Below are 19692 nucleotides of genomic sequence, written 5' to 3' on the forward strand. Positions count from 1 at the left end.
AAGAAAGTGAGTGGGAGATCTGTAGCATTCACGATATTATATGTAGATGACATATTATTGATTGGGAATGATATAGAACTATTAAGCAATGTAAAAGGTTATTTGAATAACAGTTTTTCAATGAAAGACCTTGGTGAAGCATCGTATATATTAGGCATCAAGATTTATAGAGATAGATCAAGACGCCTAATAGGGCTATCACAGAGTACATACACTGGACAAGATTCTAAAGAAGTTTAGAATGGACGAAAGTAAGAAAGGGTTTTTACCTATGTTACCGGGCAAGGTCTTGAGTAAGACTCAAGGACCGGCTACGGCGAAGAAGAAGAGAAAGGATGAGTCGAGATCCCCTATGCTTCGGCGAGTAGGCTCTATTATGTATGCCATGCTATGTACAAGACCGGATATAGCGCATGCTGTTAGTTTGACTAGCAGATATCAAAGTGATCCAGGAATGGAGCCTTGGACATGCGATCAAGAATATCCTGAAATACTTGAAAAGAACTAAGGATATGTTTCTTTGTTATGGAGGTGACCAAGAGCTCGTTGTAACAAGTTACACCGATGCAAGTTGGAACAACGATCCGATGACTCTAAGTCACGATCGCGGGTACGTGTTTATATTGAATGGTGCTGCGATAGGCTGGGCAAGCTCGAAGCGGTGCACGGTGGCGAAGTCTTCAACGAATCGGAGTACATAGCGGCTTCGAGGCTTCATCGAAGCGGTATGGATGAAGAGGTTCATTGTAGAGCTCGGTGTGGTTCCTAGTGCATTGGACCCACTAGTCATATCTTGTGACAACATGGGTGCCATCGCCAATGCACAAGAACCAAGGTCACACAAGAGGCTGAAGCATATCAAGCTGCGTTACCACTCGATTCGCGAGTACATCGAAGATGGAGAAGTAAAGATTTGCAAAGTACACACCGATCCGAATGTAGCGGATCCGTTGACTAAAGCTCTCCCTAGGGCAAAGCATGACCAACACCAGAATGCCATGGGTGTTAGGTTCCTTACAATGTAATCTAGATTATTGACTCTAGTGCAAGTGGGAGACTGTTGGAGATATGCCCAAGAGGCAATAATAAAAGTGGTTATTATATATCTTTATGTTTATGATAAATGTTTATATACCATGCTATAATTGTATTAACAGAAACATTAATACATGTGTGATATATAAACAACAAAGAGTCCCTAGTATGCCTCTTAACTAGCTTGTTGATTAATGGATGATTAGTTTCATAATCATGAACATTGGATGTTATTAATAACAAGGTTATATCATTGTATGAATGATGTAATGGACACACCCAATTAAGCGTAGCATAAGATCTCGTCATTAAGTTATTTGCTATAAGCTTTCGATACATAGTTACCTAGTCCTTATGACCATGAGATCATATAAATCACTTATACCGGAAAGGTACTTTGATTACATCAAACACCACTGCGTAAATGGGTGGCTATAAAGGTGGGATTAAGTATCCGGAAAGTATGAGTTGAGGCATATGGATCAACAGTGGGATTTGTCCATCCCGATGACGGATAGATATACTATGGGCCCTCTCGGTGGAATGTCGTCTAATGTCTTGCAAGCATATGAATAAGTTCATAAGAGACCACATACCACGGTACGAGTAAAGAGTACTTGTCAGGAGACGAGGTTGAACAAGGTATAGAGTGATACCGAAGATCAAACCTCGGACAAGTAAAATATCGCAAGACAAAGGGAATTGGTATTGTATGTGAATGGTTCATTCGATCACTAAAGTCATCGTTGAATATGTGGGAGCCATTATGGATCTCCAGATCCCGCTATTGGTTATTGGTCGGAGTGAGTACTCAACCATGTCCGCATAGTTCACGAACCGTAGGGTGACACACTTAAAGTTGGATGTTGAAATGGTAGTACTTGTATATGGAATGGAGTTCGAATATTTGTTCGGAGTCCCGGATGAGATCCCGGACATCACGAGGAGTTCCGGAATGGTCCGGAGAATAAGATTCATATATAGGATGTCATTTTATGTGAATTAAAATGTCGCGGAAGGTTCTATGGAAGGTTCTAGAAGGTTCTAGAAAAGTCCGGAAGAAACCACCAAGGAAGGTGGAGTCCACATGGGACTCCACCTCCATGGCCGGCCAACCTAGTAGGGGAGGAGTCCCAAGTGGACTCCCCCTTAGGGGCCGGCCACCCCCATATGGGAGGTGGAACTCCCACCTTTGGTGGGAGTCCTAGCTTGGCTAGGTTTCCCTCTCTTATGGAAGGTTTTTGGTTCGGGTCTTATTCGAAGACTTGGACACCAACTCTTGGGGATCCACCTATATAATGAGGGGCCAAGAGAGGGGGCCGGCCACCCCAAGACCACAACCTGGCCGCCCCCCTTGAGTGGCCGGCCACCCCCTCCCAAACCCTAGCCGCCCCCTCTCCTCCATATCTTCCGCGTAGCTTTAGCGAAACTCCGCCGGAGTTCTCCACCGCCACCGACACCACGCCGTCGTGCTGTCAGATTCAAGAGGAGCTACTGCTTTCGCTGCCCGCTGGAACGGGAGGTGGACGTCGTCTTCATCAACAACCGAACGTGTGACCGAGTACGGAGGTGCTGCCCGTTCGTGGCGCCGGAACCGATCGTGATCAAGATCTTCTACGCGCTTTTGCAAGCGGCAAGTGAACGTCTACCGCAGCAACAAGAGCCTCATCTTGTAGGCTTTGGAATCTCTTCAAGGGTGAGACTCGATACCCCCTCGTTGCTACCGTCTTCTAGATTGCATCTTGGCTTGGATTGCGTGTTCGCGGTAGGAAAATTTTTGTTTTCTATGCAACGTTATCCTACACTTCATAGCTACACTAGTGATTCGGAGAAGGGGCAATTTGTGGAAACTTGATTTATATATGTTTGTTAAGGTTTTCTAGATGGCAGGTTGCGTAGGAAGACTCCATGAATAGGTGCCACTATATTTTTATTTTTTTTGGATTTTTTTGCGCATGAAATGACTCAATTAGATATGTTAATCTCATTTGCTGACTCTCTGTTGACCAGCTACTTGAGGGTAAAACTGAGTATAATGCACTTGCCAGTCTAAGTACTCGAGGGGAAAACTGAGTATAGATAAAATTTCTGTATAAGGCCCGAGGTTATAACTGAGTACACCAAACGTCCTAGGGTACGTTAGACTCGTGTCGCGGTGCACACTGCAGCCGTGCATAGCGGACGCGTGTTGCGGTACACGCCACCTTCGTCTTTATAGAGCCCTTTTTCTCTCCCTCGACGCACGTTCTCACTGCAACCGCATCTCCTGTCCCATCATCTTCTCCACAACCAAAGAAAAAACCCCGACGAAAACCGCCGGCGATGGACAAGAATGAGATGCCCATTGTCGGCGCATCAGCCGCCGGCGCATCGGCCGTTGCCCCCGTCCAGGCCCCTGTCGATGCTTCCAACGTAGCAGCCGGCGCATCAGCCGCCGGCGCATCGGCCGCTGCCCCCGTCCAGGCCCCTGTCGCTGCTTCCAACGTAGCAGCCGGCGCATCAGCCGCCGTCGCATCAGCCGCCGCCACCGTCCAGGCCCCCGTCACTTGGGACCCGTACGAACCAGTGTCGTACGTCGCGCCGAAGAACCCCTACAACACCAGCATCGTCGACGACGAGCCGGAGGTAACCCTTTGATCCCTTGTTCTTATCCCATTTCAATCCTTTTGTGTTAGATCTAGCGTTATTAGGGTTTGTCTGTTCTTAGTTCAATCCATTTGTGTTAGATCCTGCATTATTAGGGTGCGTCTGTTCCTAGTTCAATCCTTTTGTGTTAGATCTTGTGTTATTAGTGCTTGTGATTTGCTTTTGTTTAAGATTTGTGCCGATGATGATGAATATTTGGGCACAAATTGATTCAGGGTTTGGTCAGTAAACAATTGGTGTGTACAAATTTGTTGTGCATGATCTTTTGTTTACTGACTCAAATCCTGGATATAAGTGTGTCCAATGTAACTGAGGCTACCTCTTTTTTTCGAGCCCATATTATCATGCATGATCTTTGTTCACTCTCGTTCCATCATCGTTGCAATTGACTCCGTGTTTTTGCACGATCTTTGGTGCTACGTGACAGGTGCGGAGCAGCGACGTCGGCGGCGACGACGAGTCCTTCCACACCAAGACTCGTCACGTCCTCGGGAGGCTGCGAGTCCGGCCATTACGATGGCCCCTTTGCTCGAGGCATTTACAAGTGCCCCTTACGCAGCAGAAGCTCCGCGCCACCGACTTCAACCGCACAGTGAACCATGCCGAATCCATTGGCGAGATGCGGCGCTAGAGTTGGAACGACGGTGAACGTGCATGCGTTCATGGCCAAACACAAAGCACTTGAGATTCACTGCGCAACCTCCGAGGCGAGTCACGGGCGCGACCCGGAGGCGTTGAACATGCCTACTCGCACTCTCGTATGTGATCGCTCTATCTGTAGAGCAGCTTAAATTTATGTAAAATGTAGCTTATGTTGTAGGGTTCTATCGGTACTATTGTTGGATCTGTCGTGAATATATCTATGCTATGTTGGCTGTTGTATGCAGCTTATCCTATATTTTCTCTGGATGTGTGCCCTAGATTTCCTACCTGATTGAGTAAAAACGAAGGCATAAAGAAAAGAATGGCGTTAAAAAACAGAAGGAGAAGCTACTCTAGATTTGCTACCATTTGGGCCATCAAATATGAATGAGATCGAGCGAGAGAGAGGAAAAATGTACATTGAAAACTGCTAATCTGGGCGAAAGAGACAGAAACCACTCGTGCCCACGTCCCGGACCCACACGGCTCCACACACTACGGCCCCACACGCTACGGCCACACAAACATGGTCTCGTCCTGTCCCACGCGGTTCCTTCCTACCAGCCCCACACGACGCGACCCCACAAACGACACGACCTCACTCGTCAGCACGGAACGGTCAACTTAACGGATTTCTTCCGTCCGAGCTCCTTCCGCGGGTTTCAGACAAGGTCTTGGGGAAAACTGAGGAAAAACTAAGGAGCTGGGGAAAACTGAACACAACTAAGGACCCGAGGGCACGAAAATAGAAATCCCTACAAAGAAATAGAAATATCTGCAGCATGTGTAAAAAAGAAATCGGTGTGAAAAAGGGCTATTCTGAAGATACTATTTTGTGTTCCTTACATAGGGCACAAAAATGTTGGGTTTCAACGAAACATTACATGCACACATAAAATATGGAGGTATACAGGTGTTTTTTTTAAGAATTTTATGATAATTTGAGATTTATTTATTTAATGGATAAAAGGAGTATTACGCACTTTGAGAAAAAGTTTAACCATTAATTTAGTAAACAAAATTTGAGATATATGCCACACCAATCATATAGCTGGATTCATATTTAAATTAAGTTCCTAATGGTGTAATTTTTGTGTTATATATATCTTTTTTTTAATTAATGATAAAGTATTTTTCTTGAACTATGTAATACCCAAATAAACCGTTATGGAAGAAGTACATTTATTCACTTGCTCTAAAAACGAGATGTCTATACCATTCTTATGAATCCACTAAGAGAAAAAAAATGAACTAGAAAAATGGGGAATAATTTTTTTTGGTTGGATATAAACATTCTAGTATAGTTACTATTACTTCATAATGTAAAATATGCATGCAATAAAAAATTTGGCGGCAAACACGAAATTCAGTAAAATTCAATTTTTTTTAAAATTATTGCATTTCATATTCTAAATAACCCATAGTTTCCTAAAATTTCTTACTATATTCCTGGATTTTCTAAATGTCCTAAAAAATTAAATATATTGACCACTTTTCTAATATTCATGAAAATTTTCATTTAATTTTTTAACAATCTTAAAATTTATATTTTCTTATTATTTTCGCTACAAACTCCAAAGATTTCATTTCCCGCATTTTTTCCTTCGTATGAGTAGATTTATTTAAAATGAACTCTTTAGGTTGCATATCGCATTGCAACCGATTATCTTAAATTCTTAATTGCATACGTCCAACTCATTTTGACATTTTCTTGAGTTTAATTTAACCACCTTTACCATTTTTGGCTATTTTTATATACTTAATACATTTCAATAATTTCAAACCAAGCCTTATATTTTCTCACTTCGAGTTTTTCATATTTGATTTTTAAAAATGTTTGTGGTGACCAGGTTCTCATATAAGCAATCTACTGCCACATCATGGTAAATCTATGTAAATGGGAAAAGGTACCATAAGTGAAAAATTATAGCATTCGAGACATAAATTTTGGCAAGGATCTGGACCAAAATAGATATTTTCTATTTAAAAAGATACTGTCAAAATGGACATGTGCGAGCCTGCAAAAAAAAACTTAACCATTTGTGGAACCATAAAAACTAAAGAAAACCTAGCTATAGATGGATCAGTTCTATCACTTCTATCAGAAAATTGAAGATTAATATCATATATTTTGGTTCAGATCTTGTTCTACCCACTAAAGTAGCAAATAAAAAGCACTAGATAGAGCTATCAACTTAATTAGAGAAAATATTATCTTAGAAAAAACAAAGCAAGTAATAAACTACTCGTTTAGAGAATAGTGCAATATTATTTCTATTGTTAATTGATGTCTCAAAGAGAAAAGTTAACTCAAGTGATAGAAGTATTCATCATTGTCACGATAACCCATACTTACAATCAGGAGACACAACGAGTTGCCAATTCTCATGCCATGGTCATTGCAAGCAACATGCCTTACTACCTAACTAGTATACCCAAATAAAATGAATCGTCACATTTGAGGAACATAGCCGTCCTCATCCGAGTGACTTTGCAGAGTTAGAAACTATGACAAGTTACTTATTGTGGTCAATAAATTTTTTTGTCTCGACAGAGGAGTATGGATATTACATGGATATGGTTAGTCTTGGACTTAACTAGTCTCATAGGGAGTCAATAACAATAGTCATTATCTATTTATACTAAACAATTTTTCTTATTTCTAGATCATTCTCAACTGAATAATTTTTTTTTTACATGGCTAACAAATAATTGAACTAGTTTTTACTATATTAAACAACATTGTCCACATGCATGTATAACTTAAAGTTATTTTTCCAATTTGATCTCTTATCATTAAAGATATTAGGATTGTAAAGTAACTCAATTTTGTTATGATAATTATGTTTTTAGTGTTATTTAGGAACATCTCAAACACTAAATTATGTTTAGTATTAAGTATTTATAAAATCTCTGGCTATTATTTTGTGTGTCTGTTTTAGTATCTATAGGTATCTTCATATTTGGTATGCAACATACGAGTCTTAAAATACCTAGTAGAGATTTACATAGTATGCATTTTAAAATTAGTTATAAGAAATGTGAAAAATTCTAGTGTTTGAGATGTCAGCCGGTAGTTTGCTCATGCCCTCGATAGTATTTACAATTAGGTAGCAGCAAAGTTGGAGGTCAAGCTGTTAGGATTAGGAGCACCTCTTGCAGACAATTCCTTTGTTGGTACACCTGCATATAGAAACCATTTTATGACAAGGATACTCGCATATGCAATGTGAAAAATCCTAGACGCTGAACTGAAGGAGCCAAAGCAGAGAGTAAAATTTATAATATTAAATTTCTCGCGGTTGTCATGAGAGGAAAAGCATGATTCTACTAAGTGTTGCTCTGCTCACCATACCGATACTGCTCACTGCATGAATGTCAAGCAAGATTGTAATGGAAGTAAAAGGTAAATGATGAAATGCAGAAACTCAATTCGGCTCCCGGGTGCGTATGATCCCTCTACCATAAAAACATATTTCCAAGTGTTAAAAAAATTTGACAAAAAAATTTACATGTACATCTCCATAATATATGTATATTCATCAAGTTTCACGAAAAAATGATATTTTTTGTAGTCTAAGCGAAAAAGAGAAAATTTATCTTGTGACAAGTCTTTGTTTCAGCACTGAATTTTGTCTTTTTTACACACGCCACATGACATGTCGATTTTTCATGAAACGACTTTCTGAGCGCGTAGCACATGAAGATGTACGTGCGAAATTTTTGTTTCAATTTGTTTAACATTTTAAAATGTGTCTAACATGTATTTCAAAATAAAGGGAGCATACGCTCCCATGTGCCAAAACATCACTCCCTGATGAAATGCTCCTACTTTTACTTCCAGATGCTTAACAACAAGATTTATTAAACTCAATGCACAAATTATGTTCAGTTTTTTCAGTACATAGCAAGGGTAAACCTCACTTATACCATTAAATACTCACTGTGGTGTCTAAATAACTTCCCCTTTCCTGAACTAATTAGGCTACACTGAAGTATGTACTTGCACATATTCAGAAGCTGCACTGCACGTGGACATCTAGAGCAAATCAAATCTGGGACAGAACTTCTGGAGATCGATTTGCACTGCCAAATAATTGCAAGAAGATGTCAAAATGTCAAAGATTGCGTTAAATGGAATATCATTATACAACAAAAGATCATCCATTATCTCATATGGAGTAGAAATGATGACTTACGCACAAAAGAGCAAACATTCTCACTTTCCTTTTTTACGTTTCTGGTTACGGTCTGTCCTATGGTCTATGTGTGTAGTTGTTACCGTTGAATTTGTAAACAAAGCAAATTACAGTGTTTTTTTTCTTTCTTTCCATCACCCTAGGATAAATTAAGTTGCGGTTCAGCTTGCGATTTAGTGGAAACTGGAAAACAGGAAAGGAAACTGTGACGTGGCTTATTCAGTAACTCTGATCATACAACTTGGAGATTGATTAGGGCTAGTTGACTAATTAAAGTGGTATGACAAAGGAATTGAAGGCCTGATCCCCGAACATGACTGAAACTAAATCGACTGATGATCCGATTAGCAATGCTGTCAGAATTCATAGTGCCAATGATTGCGAACAAAAAGGATTTCGTCATGTGAATACAGCAAAGTCCAGAGTACAGAAATGCAGTTTTCAGAAAGTATTAATTCGCCACTGATCTATCACACAAACAGATTGAGCCATGGGATTAGGCACCTGCAACCAATTCAAAGAAAATGGACAAGGACGGAAATGGTAAACTCAAGTCAAGTGACTGAAAGTTTCATCATCATCATCATCATCGTGGTATGTTACAATGGGGGGACACCGGCAAAAACTGACTTCAGGCCATTGCTGCAAGGAAACACAGGTAGCTAGCTGATGTAGCTACTAATTGGGACCCCAGCAGCTGAGGTACATGACGGTCCTCAACCCCTCCTCGGCCTTCTCCGCTCGTCGCCTCTCCGCCACCGCCGCCGCGGATGCCGGAAGCTGCTTCTTGCCCTGGGAGACGGCGCCGCGGGCGCTGGCCTTGGCCTTGGCGGCCCGGTGGATGGACCTGAGCGCGTAGTTCCAGCGGCAGAGTCCGGCCTGGTCCTTGAGCGCCTCCACGGCGCCGACGCTCATCGCCACCGTCCACGACGCCTTCGCTGCACCGGCCATCTCTTCTCCTTCTTCTTGCTAGGTTGGTCGAGAGTGGAAACTGATTTGTGATCGCTGTGTGCGTGTGTTGTGTTGACTTGCAGAGTAGTGAAAGAACTGAGTGGATGCTTGTGCTGTTGGAATGAGGGGTGGGAGTATGCTGGGTTATATAATGGAGGAGCTGAGCGAAACAGGTGGCCGCGGGCACTGGTTTCAGATACACTTTGCTTGTTTACGCCGCACCTCTCGCTATCGTGGCTGCCTACCTCGCCTCGCCTTGTTTATTTGCGTCGGATGGGGCGGTTTTGTCCGTCGCGGCTTGACCATGCCGGCAGAGATAAGATGGGATTGACGTGTAGAGAACGTGTTTCAAGATTCAATCAACATAACTTGATTTCTTTTTGATAAAGGGTGTTCTATTATTCTAAAACTTTAGACACTACAACTAGGCTAGGCATAGGTAAGATGCACACAAAACATTTAAAGTTACAAAAAATAAGACTCCATACAACATAAAGATGCTGCATCTGACTCCTAAGACGACGGTGGTCCAATCCTAAGATTATGCTGCCACCATGTTGGATAATAAAATCTCTCGTCCTGTCCTTCAACCGTGTATACACCTCCGTAAAGAGGTCGCGATTATCCATGCGCTGAAGAGACGACGATGAAGCACCGGTAGATGACTTGCAAAAGAGAAGATTTTTTAAAAAAATAAAGTTATTTCTACGTAGCAATAGCGATCAAATAACGACGAGGCGCTCTCATCCTAAAAAGTATAAATATTAAATCTTTGATCCACCCCATCAATCAACATAGCTAACATTTGTTTTGCAAAAAAAAACATGATGATTATAAATTTCAATTTCATTCATGGTACTAGATACGCATCTCCTTCGCTACTTAGCTCACCTTGGATGAGTACTCTTGGTCCTGGAGCCCGTTGCCTTCCCGTGGGCGACCGGGGTGTCCCCATCCTCCGAGCAACAACTCCCACACCATCGGGCAAAGTCCACGCGCTACCACAGCAGCGGATCTCCAATCGCCCCGTGTTAGAAAAACCTGACGGGATCGATCTCAGACTATTGATGGTGAGCATGACTATTGATGGTGAGCATGGTGGTGCCAGTTTTGGCCGGCATCACTTTGTCCGTGTCGGGCGAAGGGGATGGCGGATGCAGTGTGGTGAGTCACGCGCTGCCCCTCTGGCCGCTGGCGATAATTGTTTCTCCATCCGTTGTTGTTGTCTACGGGGATCCAGTGATTTCTGTCGACGAACTGATCTGCTTGGGTTTATCCTGCTCGGGTGTGGGTTACAATCAGTCGCGTGGATATGTGCCATGAAACGTGTTTGTTGTTTTTTGAAATAGGGTTATTTCTTTAGAAAGTTTGAAAATATGTATTTTTTTGTCGTTTCGATACTAAATACAAGATTTGAGGTTATACTTCGACAGCGTTAGCCATATACTTTACTAGTGTATTAATGGTTGTTATATATTTAATTTATTCTAACATTTTTTACTTATTTGTAGATTATTATTCAGAAGTTATAAATTGATCTTCCATGAATAACAAATAATTTTAACTAGTTTTTACTACATCTAAAAACATTAATCGTATTCGTGTAAAATTAAAGTTCATGGTTATACAATACAAGTTGATTTCTGGTCAATAGCTATGCAATGGTGGTAAATTAACTCTGCTTTTCATAATATTTATGTTCTTTTTTACAAGATATCTCATTGAACTACATTGTTTTTGGCACTAAGAAAATTGAGAACCACATTTTTTTTGTTTATGTCTATTTTAATATCTATAAACATCTTGATGCATTGCTATACATCACCGAGTCTTAACAAATATCTCATTAGGAGCACCTCTATTTAACAACTACTTGGCTAGGACCTCATCAGAGGTTCATGAATGTCCTCATGATCTCATCTCTTCCTCGGCTTGGCTTTGGTACTTAATTGCCACCACCGCCGCAGAGGTAGATGTACTAGTGCAAAAACTACTACTCCAGACGATACAATTTAAAAGGGCATCCTCAAGTTAAAAAAGCAATCTCAATTTGCCAAATGACAAGAAGTACGCTAAAGGGACATTGTGAGCTTTTGGCGTGTTGCAAACTTGATTTACTATTGTTCGAGACCCTACTCGTTTATACGAAAAAAATTCCCACATCGATATCATGACGACATCTGTGATTCTAAATGATCATAAACAATGAGAGGGATTTGGATAATGTTGGTAGCCATGTCAAACCTCGTGGGAACCTGGACCGGATCCAAACTTTTCTTGAGATGTATCCTTAGATTGAAGACTGTGTTTCGCATACCCAATTTAATAATAATCTCATTCAGCATAAGTCCAAGTTATTTGGGATAGCCTCTCAATTTTTTCATTTGTTTTCACTTTTATTCATGTGTGATTTAAACCATTCTTTGCATTCGAGACCATTGTTTATTTATTTAATCATTTCAATTTGAACTATCATTGAATTTGAATTATTTTTGTATTGTTTGATGTTGGGACATTAATAAGTTTAGTTCTGGCACCGCAAGAATAGATGTAGATCCCGCGAACTTTTAATATTCAGTTTTACGTAAAGTTTGCGATAGTTGTGAGAGATGATCTAATCCTACGTGGGGTCGCTTGCTATCTACGGCTGGCACATCCCACCACTCCCACCCTAAGTTTATTGATCACCTCCATCGCCTTCGGGGCGGCCGGCTGCTTTGCCTCGCACTACACCTCGTCATCTTTGATGCGGCTGCCAGTCGCGCCGTTGTTGTCGCCGACTCGCACTCCATCCTTCCATCTTCCCCTTCTCCCTTTCCCTCTCTCACTTGTTCTTTGTGTTGCCAAGAAGAAGAACTAGATGGAAGATAACATAAGGTGGGCCCCAACGCACTGATCTGATGGTAGAGGAGTTAACTAAGCCCTATTTAGCAAAACCAATTAAATGTTGTCAAAAGTTGATGGAGCGAATTGTTAAAATATAGGGAAAAGTAACATGAACTCGCCATGTGTAGTATAATGAGTGTGCTTGCCAGACATCTGGAAAGAAAAATCTTGCAACATATCTCTCAATTATTTTACTTGGATCAGAATATTTGAAACGCGCTAAGCCAGGTTCAAATATTTTGGCTCGGGACCCGAGAATATAGGTGAAAGTGCATGGAGCCCCCATGTGTGGTTTTGGTAATTAATGACAATCCCTATGGACTAATGTTTGCATTGAGTTATATTTGTAGGAGTTGTCCATAGGCAATTCTTGAACCATATGTTGGCTTCAAGGTTGCAATAAGAAGAAATTGATGAAGGATATCAACTCGTCAAGTATGTCTTGAAGATGAAGATGAAGTGAGCCCTCAAGTTACTTCAAGACATCAACATGATGAAGAATGAAGAAATGAAGTGCAAGTTCAAGATGAGCCAACTCGAAGAGTTCATAAGCTTGAAGCTTGCCATGGAGAAATGATGTGCAAGTTCAAGATGAGCCATCTCGAAGAGATCCTTTGCTTGAGTCTTGCCATCCATATGGTGATCATGGATATGTGAAGATGCGCCGAAGAAGAAGCTCTCCCATGGTGGATTATGGGTGAGCAATCCACATGGTGGTCATGGTTATGTGAAGATGCGCCGAAGAAGAAGCTCTCCCATGGTGGTTTATGGGGGAGCAATCTACAAGACTTCGTCAAGCAAGCACAATCAAGAAAGGCGTTCCATCTTGTTGAGGTCAAGATCGTCATCATCAAGCTCAAGTGGAATACGCAAGTATAAGGTTTGCTCTTGATAGGGTTTCTTTCTCACCGGTCTCATAGTATAGTTGGAGACCGGTTTATAGTTTAGTTGCCGTACTATCAAGAGGGCTCTCGAGTGAGTAACTCGATCGTATCGTTCGGAGAGAGCTCAAACCTTTGCATCCTTGCATCATCTTTCTTGGTTGTTATTTGGACCTTATCCATGTGATGTTTTAGAGCTTGTGCTTATTCTCATGACAAGCTCTAGTTCATCGAAAACGGATTTTGCATAGATCACTTGTTGCGTTTTCGAGTTTGGTTCATCATCTTTCTTGGTTATTATTTGGATCTTATCCATGTGATGATTTAGAGCTTGTGCTTATTCTCATGACAAGCTCTAGTTCATCAAGAATGGTTTTTGCACGGGCAACTTGTTGCATTTTCAAGATTGGAGGTTTTACCGGTATGTCTTTTTTAGATAGGTCAAACCTTTCATCATTTGTTTCTATCCTCCCTTATTGGACTACGATGGTTTCCTGCATGATCTTGTAGAGCTTGTTCCTAGCTTTAAAACAAGCCCAAGATCATCAAAATCGGAGTCCGGATGCTAAAGTTATGCCCGTTTCAGCTTTGATGTTTCGCGGTTGTCAGGGGGCGGATATTCCGGCCCAAGTTTGGGGCGGATAATCCGGCCCCCCGGAAAAATCAGGTTTTTGGACAAATCCGGGCAAATATCCGGCCAAATGTCCGGCCCCCATCCTGAGAGCAGTTTTCTCATGTCCTTAGCCGTTTTTTGGGGCCCGGATATTTTGCAAATATCCGGCCCGGAAAATCCGGCCTGAGCTGACCCAAACGGTCATATTTCGATGGGAGGGGGTATTTAAGCCCCCTTCTTCCTCCTTGGGCAGCTACCTCTTCCCCTTTGTGCTCTCCACCATTGTTGACCTTGAGAGCTTCCCTTTCCCTCTACTCCTCCTATGCTTCTTGAATCTTTTTGAGGGAAAAGGAAGAGGACATCTAGATCTACATTCCTACCAATCAAATCCCTCTCTTTGTGAGGGGAATCCACTACATCTAGATCTTGGAGAAATTTGGTGTTCCTCCTCTTATTTGTTCTTCCTCTTTTATTCCCCCAATAGCTTTTGTAGCTTTGTTGGAATTTGAGAGAGAAGGACTTGAGCATCTTTGTGGTGTTCTTGCCATTGCATTTGGTGCATCGGTTTGAGTTCTCCACGGTGATTCGTGGTGGTGAAAACAAGAAGGTTGTTACTCTTGGGTTCTTGGAACCCTAGACGGATTCTAGGCCTTTGTGGCGATTTGTTGGGAGCCTCCAATTAAGTTGTGGATGTGTGCCCCAATCTTTGTGTAAGGCCCGGTTTCCGCCTCGAAGGAAATCCCTTAGTGGAACCGTGACCTAGGCCTTTGTGGCGAGGGTCACCGAAGATTTAGGTGAGGCGCCTTCGTGGCGTTCGGTGTGTGGTGTGAGTACCGCATCTTGGGGTGAGGCCTTTGTGGCGTTGGTGTGCATCGAGCAACCACACCTCAAGGTGAGCCTCTTGTGGCGTTCGGGAGCACTAAGCAACCGCACCTCTCCACCGGAGATTAGCACTCGCAAGAGTGTGAACTCCGGGATAAATCATCGTCTCCCGCGTGCCTCGGTTATCTCTATACCCGAGCTCTTTACTTATGCACTTTACCTTGTGATAGCCATCGTGCTTGAAGTTATATATATCTTGCTATCACATACTTGCTTGTATTGCTTAGCATAAGTTGTTGGTGCACATAGGTGAACTCTTGCTTAGAATAAGTTGTTGGTGCACATAGGTGAACCATAGTATATAGGCTTTGGGCTTGACAAAGTAAACGCTAGTTTTATTCCGCATTTGTTAAGCCCATCTCGTAAAAGTTTTAAATCGCCTATTCACCCCCCCTCTAGGCGACATCCGTGTCCTTTCAATTGGTATCAGAGCAAGGTCTATCATTCTTAGGCTTCACCGCCTCGAGAGTAAAGATGTCGGCTAGAGGATTAGTGCACGATAACACTCTTATATTAGATGGCACAAATTATGATGTTTGGAAAATTTGCATGCTTAGTCATTTTCGGGACATTGACCCTCATATGGAGAAAATTGTAGATATAGGTTTTTCTCCTCCTATGGATTCACAAAATCTATCATTAGAGGATGAGAAAAATTTATATCTCAATTCTCAAGCTTCTTATGTTCTTATGAATGCTTTGAGAGATGTAGGTCTTTTTCCATATTTGCCTTTTTGGAGCGCTCATGAGTTATGGACAAAAATTCAAGATAAATATGATGTGTCCAATATTATTAAGGATGATTGCATTGCTTCCACTTCCGGCCGTGATGAGTTCTCATCTTCATCCACTTCACCAAAGTGTGTCAAGACACAAGGTAATGATATGGTGAGTGGTGATGAAAATTGCAATGTTGATTTTGAGCTTTCTATTAATGATTCTTCATCTCTATCTCATTGCAATGTTTCATCTACGGACTCAAACACATCTAGCACTAGAAATGATTTACATGCTTGTGTTGATAGTCCTTGCATATCATGTGTAAGTTGCTTGGAAAAATCTAATGATGATATGCTTGCATTGTCTTGTGGCCATGATAAAAATGATTATATTTCCTCTAGTTTTTGTGTGTCTAACAATGTAGAGGAAACCAAAGATTCTATTGGTCAAGACAAGATCTTGAAAGGAGCCTCAAGTAACTCCTCATCTTTATCTCACGGTCCTCATATATGCCTTATGGCCAAGGGTTCCACTGCACCTCCTACCATGGAACCTAATATGTCTCGTGGTGATAAGGATGAGGATGAATATGAAGAAGAGGATTGGGTTGTCTCTCTACGCGATAAGGGTAAGAGCGTATTCAAGGTTATTTGCAAAGATAAAATTGCTAGCACTCACTTCTTTGAAATCTTGACTACCGCTATTGAGAGCCAAAAACTTATTTGGATGCATGAGAACACCATTGATAAAAAGGGTGCTCTTGAACGAGAGTATGCCAATGATGTAGTATCCCTAAAGAATGATCTTGAAGAAGAACAAGAGACCATAGCCTCTCTTGAAGAGCAACTTGAAACCCTTGAAGTATCTCAAAATGAAATAGTTTATAAACTTACCAAGGAAAGAGACCATGCTAAAGCTCAAGTAAAAATGCTTAAAAAGGAAAATCGCAAAGTTGGTGTTGGTCATGATAAACTTGTTAAGGATCTAGATGATCTAGACAAGGCCCACAAGGTCTTGGAGAGCGAACACTCTATCCTCACCAAGTCCCATGAGCAACTTCAAGCTTCCTATTTAAAAGAGCATGCTATGTTACCCTCCTTCTTAATATGTCTTGTGATGATGCTTGTGCTACTAACTCTACTTCTTGTGAAGCATCTATCTTGAAGGGGAATGTTGAGCTAAGGGCTCAACTTGAGTTGCTAACTAGAAATTATGGGAAATTGGAAGAAAATCATGGAAAGCTTTCTAGCTCCCATGAGGATCTTCTAGCTTCTCATGATAGGCTAAAGTTAGCTCATGAGGCTATCATATCAAAGGCAACACCTTGTGAGCCTCATGTGGATACTAGCACTACTACCCAAAATGCTATATTGTCATGTGCTAGTCCTAGTAATTCATCCACTCATAGTATTGCTAAATCTTGTGATGAATTATCTTCCTTGCCTTGTTGCTCTAACAATGAAGGTTCTACTTCCTCTAGTACTTGTGTTATTACTAACCATGTAGAGAAAATCAAAGAGCTCAAGGCCCAAGTCACTTCTTTGAAGACCGACTTGGTAAAGAGTCATGAAGGGAAATGCAAACTTGACACGATGTTAAGTGTGCAACAATCCCCCAATGACAAGAGTGGACTTGGATTCAAATCCAACAAGCCAAGATTGTTTGCTTCAAGTGCAAAATTGAAGGGCACCATGTTAGATCTTGCCCTTTGAAGAAGAAGCAAAAAGGGAAGCGGCCTCAAGCTCAAACTCATATTCAACCTCAAGTTGAAGAAATTCCACTTCCCAAGAAGAATCAAGCCAATGCTCCCATTGTGGAGAAATCTAGTGAGAAGAAGGAGAAGAAAAGAACTTGCTACATATGCCGTGAGAAGGGCCACATCTCCTCTTTTTGCACTATTGGTACCTCATCCAACTCTATCTCCATTGATGATGTTTATTCTCTTTGTAAGGATGAGGGTGGCAATGTGTTTGCCAAATATGTTGGTGCTCAAAGTGGTGTCAAGAAAAGAACCATTTGGGTTGCCAAGCCTATTGTGACTAACCTCTTAGGACCCAACTTAGTTGGGGACCAACAATCCAAAACTTGATCAATAGGTGCTTTTTGGAGGGCATTGGAGACTTGGCTACATCATGAAGAATTAAGGGATCTTCATCATTTATATTATATCAGCCAAGTCTGATTATCTGCTACCATCATATGTCAATGTCCTCCTTGCGGTAACATGTTCTCAACTCATTTATGTTAAATTATAAGCCCCTTTGCATGTGTGCTTTGTTCCTAACATGTGTTTATATATGTTGTGCTTCCTACTTGCTTTTCTTGAGAAATCAAGTCTATGCATGTTTGGGTTGCCCACCTTATGTATTTGTGTTTGTGTTGGAGCCACTTTTGCATCTTGTTGTATCTTATATGTACTCTGGCTCTTATGGCGGTTAATGGACGCTATCCCATTTTGGGGAGTGATGATATGCTTTAGAATTTCACTGAGTCCTAATAGCAATGTTGTTGTTACCTTGAGGAATATCACTTAGAATTGATATTATTGCAAGATTATCTAGTCTCTATAGTGGTATGTCATCTTCTTAGAAATTCAAATTCCAATGTCCATTAATATCTCTAGTTGGATCTTTTTTGCCTCTTGCATGAAAATCCTTTAACATCACGACAGAGTAATAAACTTGCGTCATATTGCTAGAACGAATGAACATTTGAGAGGTTGTGTCACATAAATTGATAAAGTAAACTATCTCTCCTATGTGGCATGTTTGCTCAAAAAAGCTCAATTTGTAACAATCAGCTATTGCTACCAATATCTTTGTGGATCTTATTTGTGAAAGTTCTTCTTGCATGGTTTTTCACAACGTGTCCCTCAATACATTTTGAAAACCATGTGCTTCAAGTCATACTAGTAATCACTTTATGTTAGCAGAAAACATTAATTACTTTGCATGTTGGTATGAATACTATTAATTTGCTTGCATGTTGGTATGAATACTATTAGTCTTGCATGTGGGTATGACTAAATGAAGATATCAAGAAACTATCTTTGCATGATGGTTAACAACATCTTTACCAAACGCTATGTTGCCAATTGCGTTTACTAATAATCTTACGCATACCTGAAACTACTAATACCTATTACCTCTTGTCTAGGACATTGGTAATCAATTATGAGTAGATATTTATTGATCGCATATCCACATTGAAATAACGCTGTATTTATATTCGCGCTTATTTATTGCCAGTGAATTTGTTCGTATAACTTTGACTCCCGTGTCTTCATCTTATGGATCTAAGTTGTCTATTCATTTCTTAGCATTGTTAGAAACCTACAGTAGTGATCTAGTTTTGCATTTGTATTCATATAAAATCCTTGATAATGCACCAAACAGAGAGCTCTTCTATATTATTAGAGAATGCTTATCTCTTAAATCACTATAAAAATATAGGTTTGGGAGTCATAAATTTTCTTTTGGTACTGTGCCATCATAAAAAGATGTCGGTTTGGTTTATTTGTTGGAACCTTGCTCTCTAGATGTTCTCATTCCTTTGTGCTTAGGTTAGTGCTTCCATAATGAAGGACAACAATCTTTGGATTCAATCTTCTCCTTCATTTGATTCTTTATGATATAATTTGGACAACCATTGTCTCTTTGGTTTTATTTAGTGTTTTATCAAATTATATATATATAATTCTTGAAAGTATTGTGCATGCATATTTAATATATATATGTATATCTTATAGGAATGTGTCACTTTCTTTTCCAATCTCATATAAGTAACTCCTCAAATCTAATTTGACTAAGATGTGCATAAAGTAATTCATATCTATATTTGCACTAGAATTGATTTGTCTTATATGTTGATGATGTCCTAACTACTTCGGACTGGAAGTAGTTTAGGGACCATTTGTACACCTTTGTGTTAAGGTACAATGGATATGCAGTGAATGCTTGTCTCCACTCTTGGAAAGAAGTGGTGACTCAATAGTAACGTGAGGCAAGATAGGATGATCAACGAACACATCTACTACATCACACCAATGCTATCTTGGTAACGAAGCATCTTCTCATGCATACTACTTGTCATCAACCTTATGGTTGGCATCTTGGCATGAATCTCTTGATTTGCAAATGTTGTGCTTCTTGCAAAGTCTTAATGAAACCTCTTTATTGTGAATGTGAGTAATTTGAGATGAGTGCATTTGTTGGAAGTATTTTAAATCACTGCAAAC

At 40.7% G+C, this 19692-nt stretch overlaps 1 protein-coding gene across 1 annotated transcript; it reads right to left on the reverse strand.

Annotated features, from left to right (window-relative positions):
* Positions 1-9059: 9059 nt before the first annotated feature.
* LOC124678948 lies at positions 9060-9531 on the reverse strand. The gene has a single exon (XM_047214797.1). The coding sequence runs from the start codon at positions 9471-9473 to the stop codon at positions 9201-9203; it is 273 nt and encodes a 90-aa protein (XP_047070753.1). The 5' UTR covers positions 9474-9531; the 3' UTR covers positions 9060-9200.
* Between the last annotated feature and the right edge of the window lie 10161 nt (positions 9532-19692).

This window comes from Lolium rigidum, chromosome 7, assembly GCF_022539505.1.
Source record: "Lolium rigidum isolate FL_2022 chromosome 7, APGP_CSIRO_Lrig_0.1, whole genome shotgun sequence".
NCBI lineage: Eukaryota > Viridiplantae > Streptophyta > Magnoliopsida > Poales > Poaceae > Lolium > Lolium rigidum.

Excerpts from the sequence above, each read along its gene's own strand:
- LOC124678948 (XM_047214797.1), bottom strand. The coding sequence starts at position 9,473 with ATGGCCGGTGCAGCGAAGGCGTCGTGGACGGTGGCGATGAGCGTCGGC.